This window comes from Rhineura floridana, chromosome 1 (assembly GCF_030035675.1).
Source record: "Rhineura floridana isolate rRhiFlo1 chromosome 1, rRhiFlo1.hap2, whole genome shotgun sequence".
Taxonomy (NCBI): Eukaryota; Metazoa; Chordata; class Lepidosauria; order Squamata; family Rhineuridae; genus Rhineura; species Rhineura floridana.
The window spans coordinates 20,823,144-20,845,397 of record NC_084480.1 but is presented as its reverse complement, the minus strand read 5'-3'; the positions used below and the strand labels follow the sequence as shown (position 1 = coordinate 20,845,397).

Here is a 22,254-nt window from a genome sequence, read left to right as displayed (position 1 = left end):
GGAACTACAAGATGACAAACTGCTATTAAACTGCAGAAGCAACACAGTGATTGCTGTATATGAAAATGTAATGCTTCTAAAAGCAAAATATAGTTACATCAGTACATTACAGTGATTAAATCTCAGTGTTTATTTTATATATTCATAGCCAACAAATGGGATTTTAAAAGGTACAAGTGTTGAACTAATTTAGGAAGAAATCACTTCATACAGCCAAGGCTTTTAGAGAATTAACTTGTAAAAGGTAACTATGAAAAATATGAGTAAGAGAGGTCACTAGACCATAGAATTGCTACAATAAATGCTTTTTGGGTAAGGTATTTGGCAGGTGAAAAATTGCAGGAAAAAAGAGACAAGCATACAAAGAACATAGATGCATTTTACGTTCCTTTGTAAAAAAAATTTATCAACTTGTCCAATATTTTAAGATTTGTGTGCATCAGTAGGCTGCATGGAGAAACAAATATAGGTGTTACCGCTGATTTTTAGTAGTGTGTTGAATGTTTTCAGTTAAGAGTGCAATCCTGTAAGTGTTTACTCAGAAGTAAGTTTTGTTGAGTTCAATGTGACTTACTCCCAGGTAAGTGTGTATAAGATTGCAGCCTGAGATACATAAAATGGCTATAGTCCTAAATTAGTGAAATATACACATAGAAGTCTGATAGAAATATCTGTGGGCTATAGGTACGTTCTTAAACTGCAAGGTTTTTTGCCTATTAGTGAATTTATCTGCTTTTTAATTTGGGAGGTAAGAAATGGGATCCTGTCCAGGTTTGCTGAGAATGGATTGATCACTTGCATGCTTATTGAGTTCAGTGGGATTTACTCCCCTGCAATCATGCTTAGGATAGGTGAAACTGACAATGGGGAGGAGGAGGGGGGAGGAGAGGACTGGAGGGGGAGGGGAGGGGCAAGAGGGAGATAGCTGGAAGGAGAAGGGTGAGTTTGACCAGTTGCATACTTTTTGAGTTCAGTGGGATTTATTTCTGTGCAATCATGTTTGAAAATGAAAATGGACTGCCTTCAAGTAGACCCCAAATTATAGCGACCCTATGAATAGGATTTTCATGGTAAACAGTATTCAGAGGTGGTAACAACAACAACTCAGCACCCTTCACAAACTACACTTCCCCGGATTCTTTGGGGGAAGCCATGACTGTCTCAAGTGAAATCAAAGTCTGGTGTGGGTGTGGCCCCGATGATTAGGCAAGCCCAGCAGCTGTGAGTCCGGCTTTTAGAACACTGACAGTTGGTTCTTACTGAGCATGCCTAACATTATCATTGAGTTCAAGCAAAAATTTCTTAAATTAATTACAAATCAGCCAGGCATTTTTTTAACTTTTAAACTGCAGAAGATGAAGGTCAGAGTATGGGGCAAGATCAGTAATAGGATTCGAGGTACTCTGTGAACATGGCTGATTTTTAATTAATTTCAACAGATTATCAGAACTCTGACAGAAAACAGTCCAAAAGGGGTCTGGGTTTTTTTCCTCTCTTTTTAGAATTTGAACTCTCTGTTCTCTCTGACTGTTTCGTGTATCACCATGAAAATTAAGAGGGTTGATAAGCAAGCATTTCTGAATTCAGGACTATAAGTTTTGTAAGGTTTTGTTTTGAAATGAACTTATGGGAAGCATCAGAATGGGAAGGGGGGTATTTTCAATTTAACGTTGCGGAATGTGAAAAATCCACGCTGGCTATAGCATACAGCCACTCATGTGGTTGTATAAAAAACCAGTTACACAATGTTATTCATGATACATTGTGTATTTTAATAATGATTAAATTCGTTCTGAGTGTGTAGATTTATAGCCAGTACCGTTATCTCTAACAATTAAGGGACTTGTAGTTTTAAGCACGGTGGGCAGTATCCAATTTGTGTTCCTCCACTGATGGAAGGCTCTTTAATCCAATTGAGACTTCAATCAGCACAGCAGGGAGAGAGGCAATGTCCTCTGTGCATGTGCAGTGTTTCTGTGTAAGCATGCACTTCGTTTGATCATGTGACAGAAACACTTTACCACAATTAAAATGCAGCTTTCGAGTTTAACTGTTCTAGTAAGAAAAAACTGTTACAAAAGTAGTACACAGTAATGGAAGTCAGAGTGGCAATCAACTACTATTACACTAGGTCATCATTCCTTCCCTTCCTCACCTGCCTTAATCATCAACAGACCAAAAGAAAAGCCCTATTAATCTTGTGTTGATTCAGTAAAACCTTGAATTATCCCTTTAGCAACATCCATCCTGTGTACGAAATAAGGCAAAAGGAGCCATTGACAAGGCATAAATGTGGGGGGGGGAGGAGGAAGAGAGAGTACCAGTTGTTTACCGGGCCCAATTCAAGGTGTTGGTATTAACCTTTAAAGCCCTATACGGTTTCGGCCCAGTTTATCTGAAGGAGCGCCTCCAGCATCACCAATTATGCCGCCTGACAAGATCAGCCTCACAAGACCTTCTCTCGGTCCCACCAGTTAGAACAGCTAGGCTGGTGCGGACCAGAGAGAGGGCATTTTCGATTGTGGCCCCCACCCTCTGGAATTCCCTGCCCTATGACCTCCGCCATGCCCCCTCCCTGCCAAGTTTCCACCAAGCCTTGAAAACCTGGCTATTTAGGCGGGCATACAAGCTTCCTGGGGTGGGCTAGGCCTATCTTGTTATAGCTGTGGGTGGTTTTAGCTTAATTATAGTTGAGGTTCCTGGTTTATATGTTGTATTTTATATGTTGTATTTTATCTATTATGTACGTCGCCTAGAGTGGCCACTGACCCGGCCAGATAGGCGGCTCAGAAATAAAATTTTATTATTTTATTATTATTATTATTATAAGAGCAGCATCCAGAAAAAAATGTGCACAAGTACAAAGTACTTATATACAAATTGCTTCCATCACCACAGAAGGGAGGGCAGAAGAGCTTATTCTTTACTTCCAGCAGGACTACTTGCATGTCAAAGATCTTCACAAGGCTTTTCAGTACATGCATGCAACACCACAGGGGGAACTCTGGATCAGAACCGTATTTCTTCATCAAAATCTGATGCTCATGTATGTATGCCCCAAAAGAGAGAGAGGAACTGCACTGCTACCAGTATTTGCAAGCAAAATGTAAATTAAGGAAACTTATGCAAAGTTGCTCAAATTGCATAACATATTCTAGCTGCACAAGTTGGCTTTTTGAAGGAGGTAGATTTTTAAAGTCTCTATTATTAACCAGCTGAGTTAAGAAGTAACTACACCTTATGGTACCTAGCATTATTTATTAAAATAATCATCTACTAGAGTTCAAATGTTTTTCATTTCCTGCTTATAGATGCAGCTCTTGTGCTCAAAAAGCATTTCTTCATCTACAAAGGCCAGAACATTAGCAACAGATGCACCTGTGCGTGCTTCTTTGTGTACACAAATATGCTTTCTAAAAGAATGCCATAATCTATGCGCACAAAAACTGCATTATGCATTAAAGCACATGCACAAGGGGGTCTATATCTATACATTAGGACAAGGTCCATAGTTTGGAGGTGCCAGTTGTAACACCTGTAAGATTAGAGGAACAGGTGGCTAGTAGCACATTTTACCAACTGAGGCTGGTGCATCAGCTATGATCCTACCTGCAAAGAGACAGCTGTGTCCTCATAATCTCCTGCTTGGCAGTGTACACTACATAGTACTACCTTCGAAGATGGACAGGAAAGTTTAATTGGTCAGAATATGGTTGTGTGATTGCTAATCGGGACTGTGTGTTACAAACCTATTCTATTATGGGCCCAATATGAAGTGCTGTCTTTGATCTTTAAAGCTCTCCACAGGTAGAGACTGTAGTATCTCAAAGATTACATCTTCTCACAAGCACATACCTTAGACCCTTATTGGAGACTAGTCTTTGGGTGCCCCCACCACGTGAGGTACAGTGGGAAGCTTCAAATGTAAGGCCCTCTTCAGTGGTGACATCCAAATTATGGACTGCTGTCCCCTAGAAAGGTTCATCTGACACCTACTTTTGCAGTCTTTTCCACATCCAGAGATATCCCTTTTATTTTCCTAGGCTGTTTAAATTTTGCTGTAACCTTTTAATCTTGTTCTTAGCTACACTGTTCTTCTCATCCACTCTTTGCTTCATGGCCTTATCTTGATTTTAATTTGGATTTGTTTTAATATTGCACTATATATAGCACAGTGGGGAGGAGAGCCTGGCTGGGAGTCCAGAGTCTGTGAGTTCAAATCCCCACTCGTGTCTCCTGGGTATAAAGGGCCAGCTAAAGATCACCCCCACAGTGTGTGGCTCAGGGGTTACGTGCCCTGCCACCTGTGAGCAAGCTGCATAGTCCCAAGGAGCCCAGTTGCCCCCCAGCTGGCAGTTATGGACAAGGAAGGGGCTGGCTTGTGCAGCTGTGGCAAGCTGAGCAGGCGCTAGCCAGCTGGGGAGGACTAGCCTCAGAGGGAGGCAATGGTAAACCCCCTCTGATCGCTGCTTACCATGAAAACCCTATTCATAGGGTCGCCATAAGTCAGGATCGACTTGCAGGCAGTATTTATGTATTACTTATTTCATTGTCTTTAACCTGCTTTTTTTAAAAAGAAAATGTGTGAATTGGCATGAGAACTTTGTGTTTAAATTGTTGTAGTTTTAGTTGGTTGACTGGTTTTATTCTGCGCAATTTTCTATTTTTGTTGATTGATTGATTGATTGGATTTATATCCTTCCCTTTCTCCCAGTAGGAGCCCAGGGCGGTTTAACTGATCTATGTTTTGTAATGTGGAAATCCAGTTGTGAATGAAGGTACAGTTTATTTGTTGTTGTTATGTGCCTTCAAGTCAACTATGACTTATGGCGACCCTATGATTCAGTGACCTCCAAGAGCATCTGTCATGAACCACCCTGTTCAGATCTTGTAAGTTCAGGTCTGCGGCTTCCTTTATGGAATCAATCCATCTCTTCTTTGGCCTTCCTCTTTTTCTGCTCCCTTCCGTTTTTCCCAGCATTATTGTCTTTTTCTAGTGAATCATGTCTTCTCATGATGTGTCCCAAATAGGATAGCCTGAGTTTCATCATTTTAGCTTCTAGTGATAGTTCATGGTATCCGCAAAGCTCTCCTCCAACACCACATTTCAAATGAGTTGATGTTTCTTTTATGTGCTTTTTTCACAGTCCAACTTTCACATCCATACATAGAGATTGGGAATACCATGGTCTGAATGATTCTGACTTTGGTGTTCAGTGATAGATCTTTGCATTGGAGGACCTTTTCTAGTTCTCTCATAGCTGCCCTCCCAGTCCTAGCCTTCTTCTGATTTCTTGATTATTGTCTCCATTTTGGTTAATGGCTGTACCGAGGTATTGATAATGTTTGACAAGTTCAATGTCCTCATTGTCCACTTTAAATTTACATAAATCTTCTGTTGTCACAGTTTATATATTCTTAAAATAAATAATGTACCATAAATAAATACCTAAACAGGTGCTAAATACTTAGACATGGACACAATCTGACCCAAACCAAACTCTGGCAAATTGATATTTTAAAAGCTTCCTAGCTTTATTGCAGAGATGTGTTTCCATATTCAGGTGCTATGTTTTGTAAAGCTCTTTATTTCCATTAGCATTATAAAAAAACTCAGTTCTTCAGGAAATCAGAAAGAGACTAATGGCACAAATCAATACCATACTCTTCAGCACAACAAAGATTAGGCCATTTTTTACAACAATACTCACTACTACTAGGTGCTATCAACTATTTCAATGAACTCATCATCCCCCCACCCCACTCCCAGCTCACTTTCTTTCTTTCTTTCTTTCTTTCTTTTTAATGAACTTTCCTAGGAGGCAAGCCTCGCCATGGCTTACTTATTTATTTATTGAAAGAAAACACACACACACACACACACACTGGAATTCATTTTTAAATAGCTCAATTTGGCAAATATTCTGAGTTTTAATTGCAACCCCAAATTAGTTCTCCTCCAGTTGTTCCCTCTTAACTATATACAATTAAATACAGCATTTAAATTATATATATAAAGAGTAATGGAGAAAAAGCCTTTACATCAGAAAAAAGGCACGCTTACAATGAAAAATATTTAACCATAACTGAGACGTCACATCAAAGCATGCTTAGGGAAGCTTAACTCTGCAAACCATCCCTTGTCAATTGAGATACCATGCTAAAGCAGCTAGCCCAACAGAAATCATGGGTAGTTTGGAATGGGTTGTAAACCGTAACTGGTGCTAACTATGGTTTGGCACAATAATATCCAAATTAGTAAACCATCATTAACAAAGTTTCCTCTGTTTCCAGAGGATTCTATACTATGGCACATGATTTCAAGATGGACAAGAATGCTTTTTGCTAGTATTGCCTGTGTTTTTTGACTTATATGATTGTTTATTTAATAGAAAAAATATAGTGAATAGGATCTAGAAAGATGGGATAAAAATTGCTCTAAAAATAAAAGTGCCATTTATATGATGATGATGATGATGATGATGATGATGATGACGATAATGCAAGTGTTTTGAGTTTTTCATGCATGCAATACAATCCCATCTTGTTGTTTTCTTGTGATCTCTACCACAGCTGTACTTGATCACCTGTTTTTGTTACTCATCACAGGACCCACAGCATGCCTTAGGTCAGGGTAGCCTATTATTATTATTATTATTATTATTATTATTTGCTAGTCACCTCATATCTAGTGGTCTCTGGGCAACTTACAACACACAGTGTTGTACAGATGTTGTTAAACTACAACTCCCATCATCCATAACCATTAGTCATGCTGGCTGGGGCTGATGGGAATTGTAGTTCAACATCTGAAGGATGTCATGCTGGCTACCCTTGTCCTACTGCAAACTGCAATACCTGGAACCTTGGGAAATACAGTTCACCTTGTTTCTTGGTGCCCTGGGTGCTGCATCAAGGTCTGGGAATATGTTCACCAACAGTGTGATGAGAACCACATCAAATGTAAAAGCAAATCATTTTACACACATACATACCAATTTAAATCATTTTACTGAAGCTCATTTCTAACTGAGGCAAGGGAAGTTCCTGATCACCTGATAAAACTGTCTTACAAAAGCTTATCCTTGGAGTAAGATTCTAAGTGACCCCATCTAGAATGTTGCTTGTTTCACAGAAAAAGTGAGTTTAAAAAAATATATTCAAATGTGCACGTTTCTGCAACTATAAACTCCTCTTTGGAATATAAATTGCTTCTCTTATCACGTTACCATAATGGCTATGCTTGGACATCAAAATGAACCATAGTTTGTCATGATGGAAATGAACAACTCAGCTTTGGGCTTGTGTCTCCCCGCAACTGCACTCGCTTCCTCTGATGTGGCCACAAGGAGACGTTCAGAAGCTTTTGCTTCAATTTTATATTAACTATAGTTTGTCATTTCATCTGAACACAATAAACTGTTGTTAATCTTAACTATGGCTTGTTTCAAGTAAGTCACCTTAAGAACATAAGAGCCCCACTGGATGAGGCCAAAGGCCCACCTAGTCCAGCAGCCTGTTCTTACAGTGACCAGCCAAATGCCAATGGGAAGCCCATAACTAGGAGCCGAGTGCAACAGCACTCTCCCCACCTGTGAATCCTAGCAACCGGTAGAACATAGCCCTATTCTTCCATGACTTGTCCAACTCTCTTTTAAAGTCATCCAAGTTGGTAGTCATCACTACATCTTTTGGGAACAAATTCTATAGTTTAACTATGTGCTGTGTGACAAGGTACACACTCATTCCCATTGCATAACCTCAATATCATAGTTTATTGTCATATGTGAACACAGCCAAAGTATTGTCCAATTGTATTGTACAATTTTGTACAATACAATACTGTAAGTATTGTAAGTATTTAATACAAATAATGTTTCATTAAACTTAAGACCAAAAGATTTAGTTTGATTTTTACTGAAATTTGTTTTTGGAAACAGCACAGAGTAACTCCATGTAAATCTAGATTATATATCTCATCTAGATTTAACAAGATCATTAAATATATATATATATATATTAAATCAATTGGTATTTAACAGACAAAACACTCTTGACAAAAGGAAATTAAATTCCTCTGGGAAAACGTTTATCATTGTCATAAAGACGTCTTTGTACTAGAAACAAACAAATTCCTACTCACCAATAAAATGAACTAAATTATCTAACGGGTTGAAACGGATGCATAGAAGTATAGTCTTCATTATACTTGTGTGAAATTTGACTGGTGTGATACATTCTGATACACCAACCAATGTAGCCAGATTCATGGTCGATTAGGATGGGACATAGCCAATGTTAATTTAAAATGTTGAATTAAGTCAAGAACAAATTACTTGTCATATTCATATAGTTGTCATTAAAGTACTTATGTTGGCCCAGACTTTCAACTTTCCCATACCCAGTACCAACTGATAACTGAGAAGGGGAACTATACCAAGACCCAGCCCAAAAATGGAACTGAGGTAGGGAGCTGCGTAAGAACAAATTACAATGGTCCATGCAAGGCAGGCTACAGGATGCAAAGGATTACTCTGTCAGCAGCCCCTTGCAGCTGCACCAAAAATGATCTACATACAGAAATCCCTTTCTACATACATTTAGTTGTCGGATCAGAGCCAGTAACTAAATTACACACAGCAAGATCTGTGGTCATTTCAGTTCTTAATAGCGGGAGGACAGAACTGGGTTTTTTCTGGAGGAAGGAAAGGACAGCTTTTAAACGATCCTCCAACCAACCACATGCTGGACTTAATCTTAAGCGATGCTCAGGACCTGGTGCAAGATGCAAGTGTTGTTGAACTGATTGGGAGCAGTGACCATAGTAATATTAAATTAAATATACATATGAATGGCCAATTCCCAAGAAAATCCAACATGGTCACATTTGACTTCAAAAGTGGAAACTTCCCCAAAACGAGGGTATTGGTAAAAAGGAAGTTGAAAGGCAAAGTCCAGAGGGTCAAATCAATCCAAAATGCTTGAGAATTGTTTAAAAACACAATATTAGAAGCTCAGCCGGAGTGTACACAGCAGATCAGGAAAGATACCACTAGGGCCACAAAGATGCCGGTGTAGTTAATGAACAGAGTCAGAGAATCTCCTAATAGAGGCAAGAAGGCTTCCTTCAAAAAATGACAATCTTGTCCAAATGAGAATAAAAACAAACATGAACTCTGGCAAAAGAAATGCATGAAGGCAATAAGGGATGTTAAAATGGATCTCTCTAAACTGAGTAGTAAAATGGGCAGTAAAATGGCAAATGCAATTCAACGTGAACAAGTGTAGTTATGCATATTGGAGCAAAAATCTTAATTTCACATATATGCTCATGGGGTCTGAACTGGTGGTGACTGACCGGAAACAAGATCTTGAGGCTGTAGTGGATAGCTCAAAGAAGATGTCGACTCAGTGGGCAGCAGCTATGAAAAAGGCTAATTCAATGCTAGGGATCATTAGGAAAGGTACTGAAAAAAACCCTGCTGATATCATAATGCCATTATATAAATCTATGGTGCGGCCGCATATGGAATACTGTGTACAGTTCTGGTCATCTCACCTTAAAAATGATATTGTAGAGCTGGAAAAGGGCCATCACAATGATCAAGGGGATGGAGAAACTCCCCTTTGGGGAAAGGTTGCAGCATTTGGGGCTTTTTAATTTAGAGAAAAGGCAAGTCAGAGGTAACATGATAGAAGTGTTTTATGCATGGCATGGAGAAAGTGAACAGAGAAAAGCTTTTCTCTCTTTCTCATAACATTAGAACTCAGGGACATCCATTGAAGCTGAATGTTAGAAGATTCAGGACTACAAAAGAAAGTACTTCTTCACACAATGCATAGTTAAACTATGGAATTTGCTCTCACAAGAGGCAGTGATGGCCACCAACTTGGATGGCTTTAAAAGAGGATTAGACAAATTCATGGAGGGTAAGGCTATTAATACTACTAGCCATGATGGCTGTGCTGGGCCACCATATGCAGTATGCTTCTGAAAACCAGTTGCCAGTAGTCGCAGGAGCAGAGAGTGGTCTTTGCACTCAGGTCCTGCTTTTGGGCTTTCAATAAGCATCTGGTTGGACACTGTGAAGACAGGATGCTTGACTAGATGGGCCATTGGCCTGATCCAGCAGGCACTTCTTGCATTCTTAAAAGAACCAGTTTGCTTACCTGTAATCTGTAGTTCTTCCATTACTAAGTAAGTTTTGAAATATATTTTGCAACATGTATATTGGTTTTATTGGGTCCATTCAGAGCACTCAAATGAGGTGAATTCAGTACTATTATTTCCTTACATTATCATGGAATTTTAAAAAGACAAATAAAAGGTGGTCTTGAATTTGAAAAATATATTTAAGGAAGCTGTGGGTAACACATGTATAATGTCTGCACAAAGCAAGATGGTCATGTTATTTACTTTGCAGTGCCATGACTCACAGAATTATAGATAATTAGAAATTATTATTTTTTCACCCAAGCTACCCAGTTTCCACACTTACTTGAAATGTTTGTTTCTTAAAGCTATACTTTTTAAGCAAACTTGGATTCAAAAGAAAATACTTACGTGAGATAACACTGTCCATATATTGTGGCAAATAAGGAGCCCACATGTCAATTGTTTCCTTCCTGCCTGCCTGTTCAATTCTTCTCAGTTCTGCTAACAGCAAGGCCTGTGCAGCTTCTCGCACCTACAAATCCAAGCAGAACATATGTTTGATATATATATAACACATACACATGCTTACATACAAAATCTAGCTATCTATTTTAACAGAACTTTTAGGGCACCCTTCATTACAGAAGAATCACATAACAACTTCCAAAATACTGTAACACATTACATGAGGAAACAATAATTAAACAATGAAAATTATCAATCATTTATGAAGCCATCCCAGATAACAGCAGAATTTTACTACATCCTAAGTCCTTCAACAGCCCAGTTTTCAGTCTTCAGATGCATGGAGAATAGATACGTTCTAACCTAACACCAGAATCTCATCCAAGTTGGGGTGTTCTGTACCTCCAAGGTGAGAGAATTTCACAGCTGGAGTGCCATCACAGTGAAGGCCTGATGCCATGTCACCTCCTACCATGCAATAGCCAATGGCAGGACACAAAGCACTCCCCCTCCTCCTCCCCCTTGCCAAGCTCAAAGCTCAGGTCAGATAATATAGAGAATATGCTCCTAGAGGTAATATTTGCAAATGTGCAAAAATAATACATTGGACACAAATGACATCTTATCAAAGTAAAGCTACAGCTGGCAAGAAAAATAGCACTTTGAAAAATGATTTTCGCAGATCCATGCAGTTCACTTGTATGGTCCCAAATATCTCTAGGAATATGCTAGAGGATTTTTGTTTCCAGTCAGTTCAGTGACCAAGAAGGCCAAGCTTATGCAGAGGAGCCACTACCCTGTGACTTCTTTTCATCCTGATCTGACATTTAGTTGGAATAACCAAATGGGCAAAGCCAATAAATTGCAGTATTCTCAGACAAACACTGGTCATACAAAAATTTGTTTGGGATCCATAGTATTCTAGCAGGATTCAAACTCTACTACAGGGGTGCCTGTGGCCCTCCAGATGTTGGACTTCAACTCCTATCAGTCCCAGCCAACATGGACACTGGTCAGGGACAATGTGAACTGCAGTTCAGCAACATCTGGAGAACCTCAGGTTTCCTACACCTGCTTTACTAGAACATCAATGAAAGTCACCTGTGGAAAATGTCTCCCTCACCACTGTGCCACCACATGAACTGGGTCTTAGTTGTAGTGTAACAAGATGTCAGGAGTAACTAAGAATGTGCCACTGGCTGGAACAACAGAACTGTTTTCTAGAATTAATGATACTGGCTTAATACATTTCAAGGATGGAATTTTGTTTATGACTCTCCTAAGTTGCATGTGGTTTTTAACCACTCATCTGGCAAGGAGTTCACTAGCCGTGTTAAAGAGCATGCACACACACACACCTTCTCTTCCCTAAGCCTTTGCAATAAGGGAGGCTAGAAACTGAAAGCAAAGATTTAGGTACAGAGTGAGGTTTTGTTTACCATGTGTACATGCATTCCACCATTACTACACAATCCTAGCAGCAGGTTTTCAATTAAGCTTAGGAGCCAGCTCAAAACACTACTGTAAATGTCACAGGTCTGCCCTTCATATATTTCTTTTAAAGCTGCACAATCAACATTTCTTTTTCTTTTTTTGGCCACAACAGCATAGATGTGATGTCAAGGCCAGATAGTCATTTATCAAAAATAGTAGATGCGAACCCCATTTGTCGACTAGTGGAGTTACATTCAAACAACTCAGCAACCTTTCTCTAGAAACTGACTTGCAAAACCTCTTAGCTGAATGCCCTTCTCTTTACTGGAATGAAAGACTCTTCCGAAATCTGAATATAGTTGAATACTCATTACAAACATCAATGACATCATTGTAATTTCTGTCCGCAGTCATTAGCCACAAAACATGTAAATGACAGATCAGAAAGTTGCTGAGTGCAAACTAATATTATTTAGAGGCAGCACCTACATTTCATTTCAAAGAACCATGCATACAGGAATGAAAGAGTTTCTTGGAATATGACTTAAAAGGTTCTGTTCTCTAAGCGTGCTCTTCCCTCTCTCTTTTTAAAAATAAGTATAGTATTGGAAAGGATTAAAAATAAATTTGCAGCAGTTATTGAACTGCTGACGCATGAAGAGTAAACAAACTGTATGCAGCTTAATCCAAATATGTTGAAAATGGTCTGTAGTTTATGGAAGTGGAAGATTTTGGTATTCAGAAGTGGTCCGACATGCTCTAGTGGAACAACAATGACATCCAGTGGTCGGCAAGATTCATCATGCACTTTGTATTAATCGTGTTCTCTGGGATCTAGCTTCCCATTTAACTACAATATACTGTTGTAATGTGAGGATGTTAACTCTCCATTTTACAAAATTGACCTGCAAACTGAATTGCATATAGCTATATATAAATCCAACCTTTAAACCAGAATTATAATACTTATCTTGGAGCAATATATCAAACATAAAAATGATATCACTATGTTGGCCAACAGATTAATTCCCCCCACTCACCCCCACTGCCGCCTTCAATAAAAAACAGTACCTCCAAACATCGATCTTGCCATCTGCGAGCCAACATTTCAAGAAGAGGTGGCCTAAATTTATCCAAGCCTAACAGGTCAGGAAGCATAACACAGTGCATAGCAGCAAGTTGACTCCATCCTGTTAAGATACAAGCAAAATATATGAAAGCTGCTACCACAAATACCATTTAGATTTATTAGCATCCAAAACAATGTTTGTCAGTCAAACGTTACCAGGGCCTGCTTGTACACAATGAGTACTTTTCAGAATATATAATATCTTGCGCTATAGGACTACAGTTATACTGAATGAGTAACTTAAAGATAGCATATTGTAAGTATATGCACACTAATCTCTCTTCCTGATTAAGGCAAGCAAAATTAATTGGCTTTGTATTGCAAATCCTTCAGAAAGTGCAATTTCCAGGTAGATAAGCTAGTCCTAATTGTAGCAAACTTACACTGGGACATTAACATAGTGCAATCCGACAAAAGTCCACTCAGAAATAAGTCCTACTGACTTCAGGGGGACGTATTTCCAGGTAAGTGGACATAGGATTGCAACCTAAGTCAAGAAACACCACTCTCCTAATAATTATTCGTCTATAGCTATGCACTTGCCATCTTTCTAACCTAACTAAGGACCTCCTTTACTGAGATAAAAAGAAAGCTGAGGGCAATAGAGAAAATGGCTGTGTGCAAAGAGCCATCAGAAGAATACATTTTTCCCTTCCTTCTGACCTCCCCATGGTAGTCCTGATCCAAAATCACATTGAAGTTTAACCCTATATACCAATACTACAAAGAATTGGACCCAAAGGTACTCTTCCACATGCTGAAAGTGTCTTCAGTGCACAGGGGGCAACTCTACACTTCACATTCTAACAACGAGTGAGAAAAAGTAAACTAAATTCACGGATGTTCTCCTGCTTACAAAGAGCTCACAACAGGCTTTTGCACAGATGGAAGCATGACAACATCCGCAAAATGCACCCTTTATAGTGCTGCATAAACTCTTGGCCAATGTCTTGTTCAAGTGTTTGTGAAACATCAGCAGCAGCCATTTTCCTTCTCACTGTTCTTTGAATCAAACACATAGTATCCAATTATTGATTGATCTAAAGAGTGTGTGCGTGCGGGGGGGGACAGACAGACAGACAGGAGATACCATTTTTAAAATCAACCAAGACATGACATATTTCATCAGACTGGATAAAAGACTCATGTTTTAACAAGCGCCTTCCTCTTCCACATAAATAGGCTTATTCCAATCAATGCATTCCTTTTTTCATGCTACAAATTTATCACAACTTGATGACAAAGACAATACATGACAGCAATGGCCATAATCCTGCGCTGAGCCTACATGTGCACAGACCCTCTCTTCCAGAATTTGTTGGCAGGAAGTGATGTCTCCTGTGAGGTAGGGGGGAAAGCGCTGACGTGTTGCCATGCACAACAGGAAAGAAAGAGAGGAAAGGAATGGGAGTAAAGTAGCATCTAAAAATGACTAACATGGACGCATAGGCTCTAACCCCATCCCTGCTTTGGTATTAGGGAAAGTTGCAACTTGCTCAGTGTTTTATACCTGTTCCCCAAGGGGTGCATGGACGCAGGATAGTGAAAAATTGCTAAGCTACATACAGTACTGGTGGTTCAAGCATATGATAGATTATTCTCCATACACAATGCCATAGCAACAGGACTGAAAAATATTTCAAATTCCTAAGCACCAGTATCATTTCTCCCTTTAGGAAACATCTCTTTTTAGGACTGCAGCCATTAATAACAATAACAACAACACAAAACTCTTGGGTATCAGCAACATCTTGGTGAACATGCTCCATGGATTTTTTTTTTTATCCTTGTTATAAACTAAACTTGCACATAAGCAAGTTATGTGCAGGACTGCAGCCAACACATAAAGCCAAACATGGACAGTCAGCCACCAAAAACAGAAAAGAATGAACACAAACAAAACGCTTTTAAAGTTTTAAATAACACAACCACACCACCACCACCAAAAAGAAAAAGGCATGATTTAAATGCTGCTTTTGATGTTCACAGCTACAGAAATTAATTTCTCACATGTTTTTGTAAAAAAAAAAAAGTACACCTAGGATAGCATCTTACTGAACAGGCTCTAATAGGTAGAATGGAAATCAAACAATTCTATTTCTGTTGTATCAAAAAATGTCCCTTCCCCTTTTCATTTATTTTACCTCTTTGCAAAAATTATTATTATTATTATAAAATAAAACAGTTGCTTGCTCATCTAAATTGCCTTTATTTGCTGCTATTCTCAATTACCCTCACTGATGTCATCAAGTCTGATTAGTGTAATAGTACTGTGATGTCATACCATTCACTTTGTGATCCCTGATAGGATAGGAACACTTATCCAATAAGGAAACAGCAGCACCCAGGAAAAGAATGTCTATGAAAATAATTTAGGGATTTTTCAGGAGAAATTCCCACCAAGAAAAACTGCATGTTTTTTACCCAAAAATTGAAAAAAGGGGGAATATGCAGCACAATTTTAATTGCAGCTCTACAACAAGGCACACAGCATCTATCCTTGAATCACTTCAGAGGTAATCTGGATTGTTGCTAGTTTCTAATGAATTCCTCCAATCACCACTTAGAAGGAGGCTTGTATCTACTAAGAGCTAAATGAAGCAATTCTCTCTTAGCATGACAAGCCATCAGATGCATTGATGTTATCTGCTGAAAAGATTCTGTTTCTCATGTAAAAGGCAAACTGAATACATTAACACACTGAATGAGAACAATGTACAAAAATAATTGAAAGCTAGTCCATAAATCATATGCAGTAAAATTTATGAAAATGCCTACAAGCAGCGGGACCTACAAATCATTTAAAATGACACATCTCCACTTAGAATCAGCCTAGGCTACAATCCATATCTGCATATCATAAGCCTATATTAGAAAAAGCATTTAGAAGTTTCCAGATTTTGCCTTTCCCTTTACAGGTGAAAGAACATTAACAGAATCGTTATGTATTGTCACACAAAAAAAATACACCCTGTATTCATAAGCAAACTAATTTTTATCATTGGAAAAATTATTCAGTTTCCTCTGAGCCACTCATAACATCCCTTCAGCTGCAATTCAATTGCTCACACCCTTATTTTGTAATTGCCAGGAAATTTAAAAGATGCAATTGTTTTCTCCTTGTACCCCGCCTACCCCCAAGGTGAAAGAGGCTTGACAAATTGAATGCAAAGGTCTTAATGCATTAAATATAAATTTCTTTTTTCCAGTCAGATAAGCTGGTTGTTTAAGTGATGTACAATCATCACTTAAAGACGGCATGATCTCCCCCAAAGGCAGAGAAAATGAATTAAAACTAATCATTAGTTGCAAATAAAGGTTGCTAAGTGAAGCTTGTCTTCAAATTGCAAAGTGAATGAATCCGTAGATTAAGAGAGGCATATGTAACAACAAGAGCAAGTTAGTTAAAAGAAAAAAGAAAAAAAAAGGCCAAGTAGATAGAAACTGAGGCAAGAATACCTTCATTTACTAAGAAACAGGTATGTAAAGGAGGAGCAGAGTCAGAGCCAGAGTGATCAGCTTCAGTGCTAGCAGAAACAGCAGGAGCAACTTGAGCAGGAAACAAGAAATAAAGAGGAAAATGAAGACAGACGTTTCAGAAAATGGTTAGTATTACTAAAGAATGGGGGGTGGGGGGAAACCAGAACTCGCTGGGATTGTATTAGGAATTACTGTTCAAGAACTCTCCAAGAAGCATGTCAACGACAGAAAAACAAGTCAATCATAGACTACAGAATGATACTTTGGTTACTGGTACTGTTCCCAGAAATGTTAATAAAAAAAACCCACTGTATCAATCCCATTTTAAAGAATGGAAGGTATACGGCAGGCCGGGCAACCCTGGTCACAGGCACAATGACTAACACATATTGTGGTTTAATAATCACATGTAATAATAAATGCAATGAACGTCAGTATAAATAACCATCCACATCATAACCACCAGCTTCTTCTTGAATAAAGCTTTACTGTTAGTCAAGCCTAACATGAATGTTTTGACCTTTGAAAATTATTTTAAGGCCAGGCCAAATAAAACACCTTGAAAACTAATCTCTTTAGTACTGTGTTAAGATTGATTGTGCATTCTCAACTAGTTTTAGTGAGGAAGCTAAAAAGTTAATTGCTCAAAATAGTTTTTTGCCAAATTAAAAATTTCTGCAGTTTTATGAGGGCCATTTTGTGAATTGTGGTGGGGCTCTTATTTTTTAACGTGAAGGCAGTCCAAAGGCAGCCATAAACTTTATAGTTTCACTAATGCTTCATGAATCAAATTACCATATGAAAGGGCAGGCAGACCTTATGGCACACACCATTCTACAACCAGAGGTCAATGTTAAGAGGTCACTCGCTGACACTTCCTTCTCGCAAAGAATTACCATATGTCATGCACAAGCATCTTCAAATTAATCCCTCTCTTTTATTCCATTGCAGAACAACAATAGGCTCAGGCTCCAGAACAGATTAAGCATTGTTTCCTGAATTGTATGTTTGGTTTTCATGCAGTGAACTTCTTTTGTCACTCTAAGGCATCTGCATCAAAATTACTACTTCTATGATTTCCACACGAATGCATCATGGTGGCACGCGCAAAGCTGTAAACCAGCTAGTATGTATTCCATGCAAAAAAAAAATTAGGCAGCCAGAATTGGTAAAAAACTCTTGATAAATGCACAAGCTTTCCAAAAAAAATATGCACTTGGACTCCAGTTGTTGAAGTTTACTGCTCAATATTTAAGCTTCACTCTTTTGTGATGACGGTGGGGGAAGAGAATAGTCTCTCTGGCTACCATTGTTTATATCAATCAGTGTTACCAAAAGTAACAACAGCTGGCTTGGCAGGCCAGTAACACTGGATGCGCTAGCAATCTGAAAAGAAATGCTGCATGAACTGATCATGCTCAGCCTCTCTTCAATTCATGTTAATTGCACTACAAGTAACAAGGTTAAACTCAGCAGAAATATACAACATGTCACAGGGATCATGTCAAGCAACAGAGGGCTGATGAAAAAACCTGAAATTGGTCTACACTGTGATACTTACAAGAGAGGCGGAGAAAAATTTAACAATCAAGATTTCATAAATTAAAAAAATTCTGGCTCTTATTTTTTATGACAAACATTTCACTGTTATCAGGGCAGACAGCTATAAATTAATTTTGTAGATTTGTTAATATGAACAATGAATATGATAATATAGTTATGAGTCAGAGGTTCCACATTAATAGTTGTCTGATACAGATGGTACTTTTGAAAGCTCCCTTAGTGCACCTTTGTTAAGATAACACCACACTGAGGTCATTTAAAAAAGAAACAGGGTGACATCCAACAACCCATTAGTGGACTTCTGCTCCCTGAAGGAACTTCCCCTTCTTCTCTGTTCCCTGCATCCTCCCCCAAATCTGTGGGTGGAAGAAAGGAAGGAAAAGTTCCACCATGCTAAAAAAAAGTCATTTCTGTTGGCTGGCAAATGCCAATGGATATCATCCATAATGGTTTGCAAACTATGCAGTGGGAAAAAAGTTGATTTTCATCATAGCATCAAATGCAGTGAGATACTGAAATATTTGCTTTAATATCACTTCATTGTCCATTAAAAGAAAGACAATATTCACTAATAGGCAAAAACCTTGTGGTTTAAGAATGTACCTATAGCCCACAGATATTTTTATCAAACTTTAAAAAGCAGGGAAATTGGGCAGCTATAGCGAATGCACCAGGGGAGCAGGAGACCTGAACTCCTCTCTGAGATATTGGACTGCCCTACAAATTTGTCAAAATGCAAAGACCATTTGGGTTGGTCTTTCACACTCCAATCCACTTCCTGTGTAGCTTGAAAGAATTTGGTAACATGTGCCTCTGAGCATATGGTGAGTGGTGGCAACACCTGCTGTCTCCAAACATGGAGAATTATATTTGTGTATGTTTGTTGGTGTACTTCTTACTTTGCTTCTTACTAATGTTTCTACAGAGAATCTAATCTAGAAAATTTTATTTCTCTCATTATTCATCCTAGAAATCTGTGCCAAATTTATTTTTATTAATTTCAAAGCCTTTTTGTTGGTCAGTGTCATATGATGGTGAAGACAGCTTTTTGTGTTTCAAATGGGAGGTTATGTTCTATTTCTATTTTGGGTGCATTAACAGTTGAATCTGAAACTGCAGTTCGATGTAAAATCAGACTGATTCCAATATGTTGCTACTTAAGCAATGGATCTGTATGTTGAAAAAAAGAGGATGCATGTTTTTACCCTGCTATGTTTAAACTATTTCATTTAAGGAAAGGTGGTCATGGTCAATTAAAAACATAGAGCACACCTAGAATTTTGCTAGAATATATTTCACTTCCCACTGTTTTATCTTGTACAAACTGAGACACTCCTGATGTCCACTTTCAATTTAACATTGCGGAATGTGAAAAATCCATGCTGGCTATAGCATACAGCCACTCTCGTGGTTGTATAATAATGATGGAAAACATTCACTTCAGAGCTCAGCTCCTAAAGGTGACTTTCAAGGAGGCAAAACTATTTTCAGTTAATGAAATGCATCTCCCCACTAATTTTCAAAAAGGAATAAAAACACTTAAGAAAATTCACTGAAGATTCCTCTTGCAACTCTACAGACTTGGATTCCTGCATTGAGCAGGGGATTGGACTTGATGGCCTTATAGGCCCCTTCGACTCTACTATTCTATGATTCTATGACTTCTGTGGGGACACACATTCAATTTCTACTTTGCTTCTCTTCCAAATAATTTCATAACCATTTGGGGAGGGGTTTATCTACACCAAAGTTTAGCATATGGAAATGTGCATGATTTACTGTGTTTTAAATATAGTGGTTATGGTAAGACAATCAAATACTAGGCAGGAGATCCCACTGTCTTAGGCACAATGCTGATAGGACATGCATATGAAGCATGAGAAGGTCTTCTTAATTTATTATCTACATGTAAGTGACCAGCAGATTCTAGTAAATGTAATGATCCACTGAGTAGGCAAGAACATCAATTGCCTCTGGGCAAACTGACAAGAGGTGATAGGACAGTATGTGTGTGTGTGTGTGTGTGTGTGTGTGTGTGTGTGCACGCACACACACATATATACATATTTGGGCGCACTGAAGAGGTTTAAGGGTTCAACCCTGGTTCAAATTAAAACCAGTAACCAGAGAATATGCATTTCCTGTGTACACAAAGCAGCAGAATTGGTGGTTTGGACATTACATTTCTTCTCTACACTTCTAACATGTGCACTGGAAGCACTAATTGCATACACACAACAATGCCTCTTTCATTTACAATGTATTGTGCAACCTTTAAAAGTGTCTCAGCTGCTGTGACAAACTCAGCAGCTTTTAACAGCCATGTCTATTTGATAACATCTCAAAATTCACAGGACCGGATGTAATAGCTCCTCTAGACTTAGAGTAGTTTTTGTTGGGAAAAACTTTATTATTATTATTATTATTAAATTACATTTGTATACCGCCCCATAGCGGAAGCTCTCTGGGCGGTTTACAACAATTAAAAATATTAAAAACAAATATACAAATATAAAAATTCAAAAACACTTTTTTTAAAAAAAAAACAATTTAAAAACAAATGCTAAAATGCCTGGGAGAAGAGGAAAGTCTTGACCTGGCGCCAAAAAGATAACAGTGTTGGCGCCAGGCGCACCTCATCATCAACATCATTCCATAATTTGGGGGCCACCACTGAGAAGGCCCTCTCCCTTCTTGCCAGACTCCCAGCTTCCCTTGGAGTAGGCACCCGGAAGAGGGCCTTGGATGTTGAGCGTAGTGTACGGGTGGGTTTGTGACAGGAGGGGTGTTCTATCAGGTATTGTGGTCCCAAGCTCTGTAAGGCTTTATAGGTTAAAACCAGCACTTTGAATCGAGCTCAGAAACATACAGGAATCCAATGCAAGCGGGCCAGAATCGATTTTATATGTTCGAGGTTAGTTGCAGCCTAAGTTCTGCTGTGACACCTGTTTGGACTGAGTTTCAGGACTATAGAAGGCCTCTAATGAAAGAGAGATACAGCTCAACATGGGGTCCAGTCAAGACAACTTATTTATATTGCACTATGAACAAGGGTTGTATTATGTGTGGAACAAAGAGAGAATAACAAGGGTGTTATAAAAAACTGATGGACTTTTTTTGCCCACATGTCAATGGGTATATATTTCCTTTTCCAGAAAGAAAATAATTAGAACAGAGTTTGTTGTCACACTCAAGAGCTCAGATGTTCCAAACATGCCCTTTTGTGGACTCCTTTGGGTCATTCATAGGTTACTATGGAGTATTTTGCTGTGTATAATCAGTCCACCTCAGAGACATACAAGATTAGTTATACCAAGATTGAAAGAGAGAAATCTAACAATACCTTTTCAGAGTGAATCTAGGGACTTTCCCCCCCCACCTGCCAGAACAACTGTTGGAATTAGCATGAATTGTAATTATGTCAATAATTAATTCAGGAACAGACTGCAAAAATGTGAGCAAAAGGCCCAAAGCAATTGCAGGTTTCACAACAGCCTCTGCCGACTTCCAGAGGAACTTCCAGGAGTTCAACTGTCACACACCAATCCCACCACATGACAAACTTAATCTGAGTAAGAGTCTGACACCTAACTGCAGCTGCTTCAAAATGCATTGCCACCATTTGGTGTTGAAAGACAGTCTATGGTGAGTTTAAAGCATGGTGGGATATACATGACGACCACATCAACCGCTGGTGCTGTGTTCAGAAGTCAGCACAGACTAATTGAAAAATGCTGCCCTACGCTCCTACTGGGAAGAAGGGCGGGATATAAATCTAATAAATAAATACATATGTTGCTGCAATGGACTCAAAAACTGTGCACATTGAAGCCTTCAGATTCATAAAACAATATTTTGTAATTATCAGACATTTCAGCATAATTTCATCACAGTCATCTCAGTTTTGCAATATTATTTTAAAGCTTTAATTGTGTAAATTCAAATTTGGTGTTAAAATGTTCCTTTTTTTTTCAAAGACAAAAAGGAAAAGAAGATATAAGACAATTCCACAATCCAAGTGATATCT

The 22,254-nt window shown here is 38.6% G+C and overlaps 1 protein-coding gene across 3 annotated transcripts in view; it reads right to left on the bottom strand.

Annotated features, from left to right (window-relative positions):
• Positions 1–22,254, bottom strand: part of WDR7 (WD repeat domain 7) — a 323,076-nt gene that overhangs the window by 214,333 nt on the left and 86,489 nt on the right. For 2 of the 3 annotated variants that reach the window (XM_061615103.1, XM_061615091.1), the window contains 3 exons: positions 16,644–16,733; positions 13,127–13,245; positions 10,565–10,688 (listed from right to left, as the gene is read on the bottom strand). In XM_061615103.1, the coding sequence (XP_061471087.1) occupies positions 10,565–10,688; positions 13,127–13,245; positions 16,644–16,733 (333 nt within the window). The remainder of the gene's footprint in view (positions 1–10,564; positions 10,689–13,126; positions 13,246–16,643; positions 16,734–22,254) is intronic. The other variant, XM_061615098.1, reaches the window with a different exon arrangement.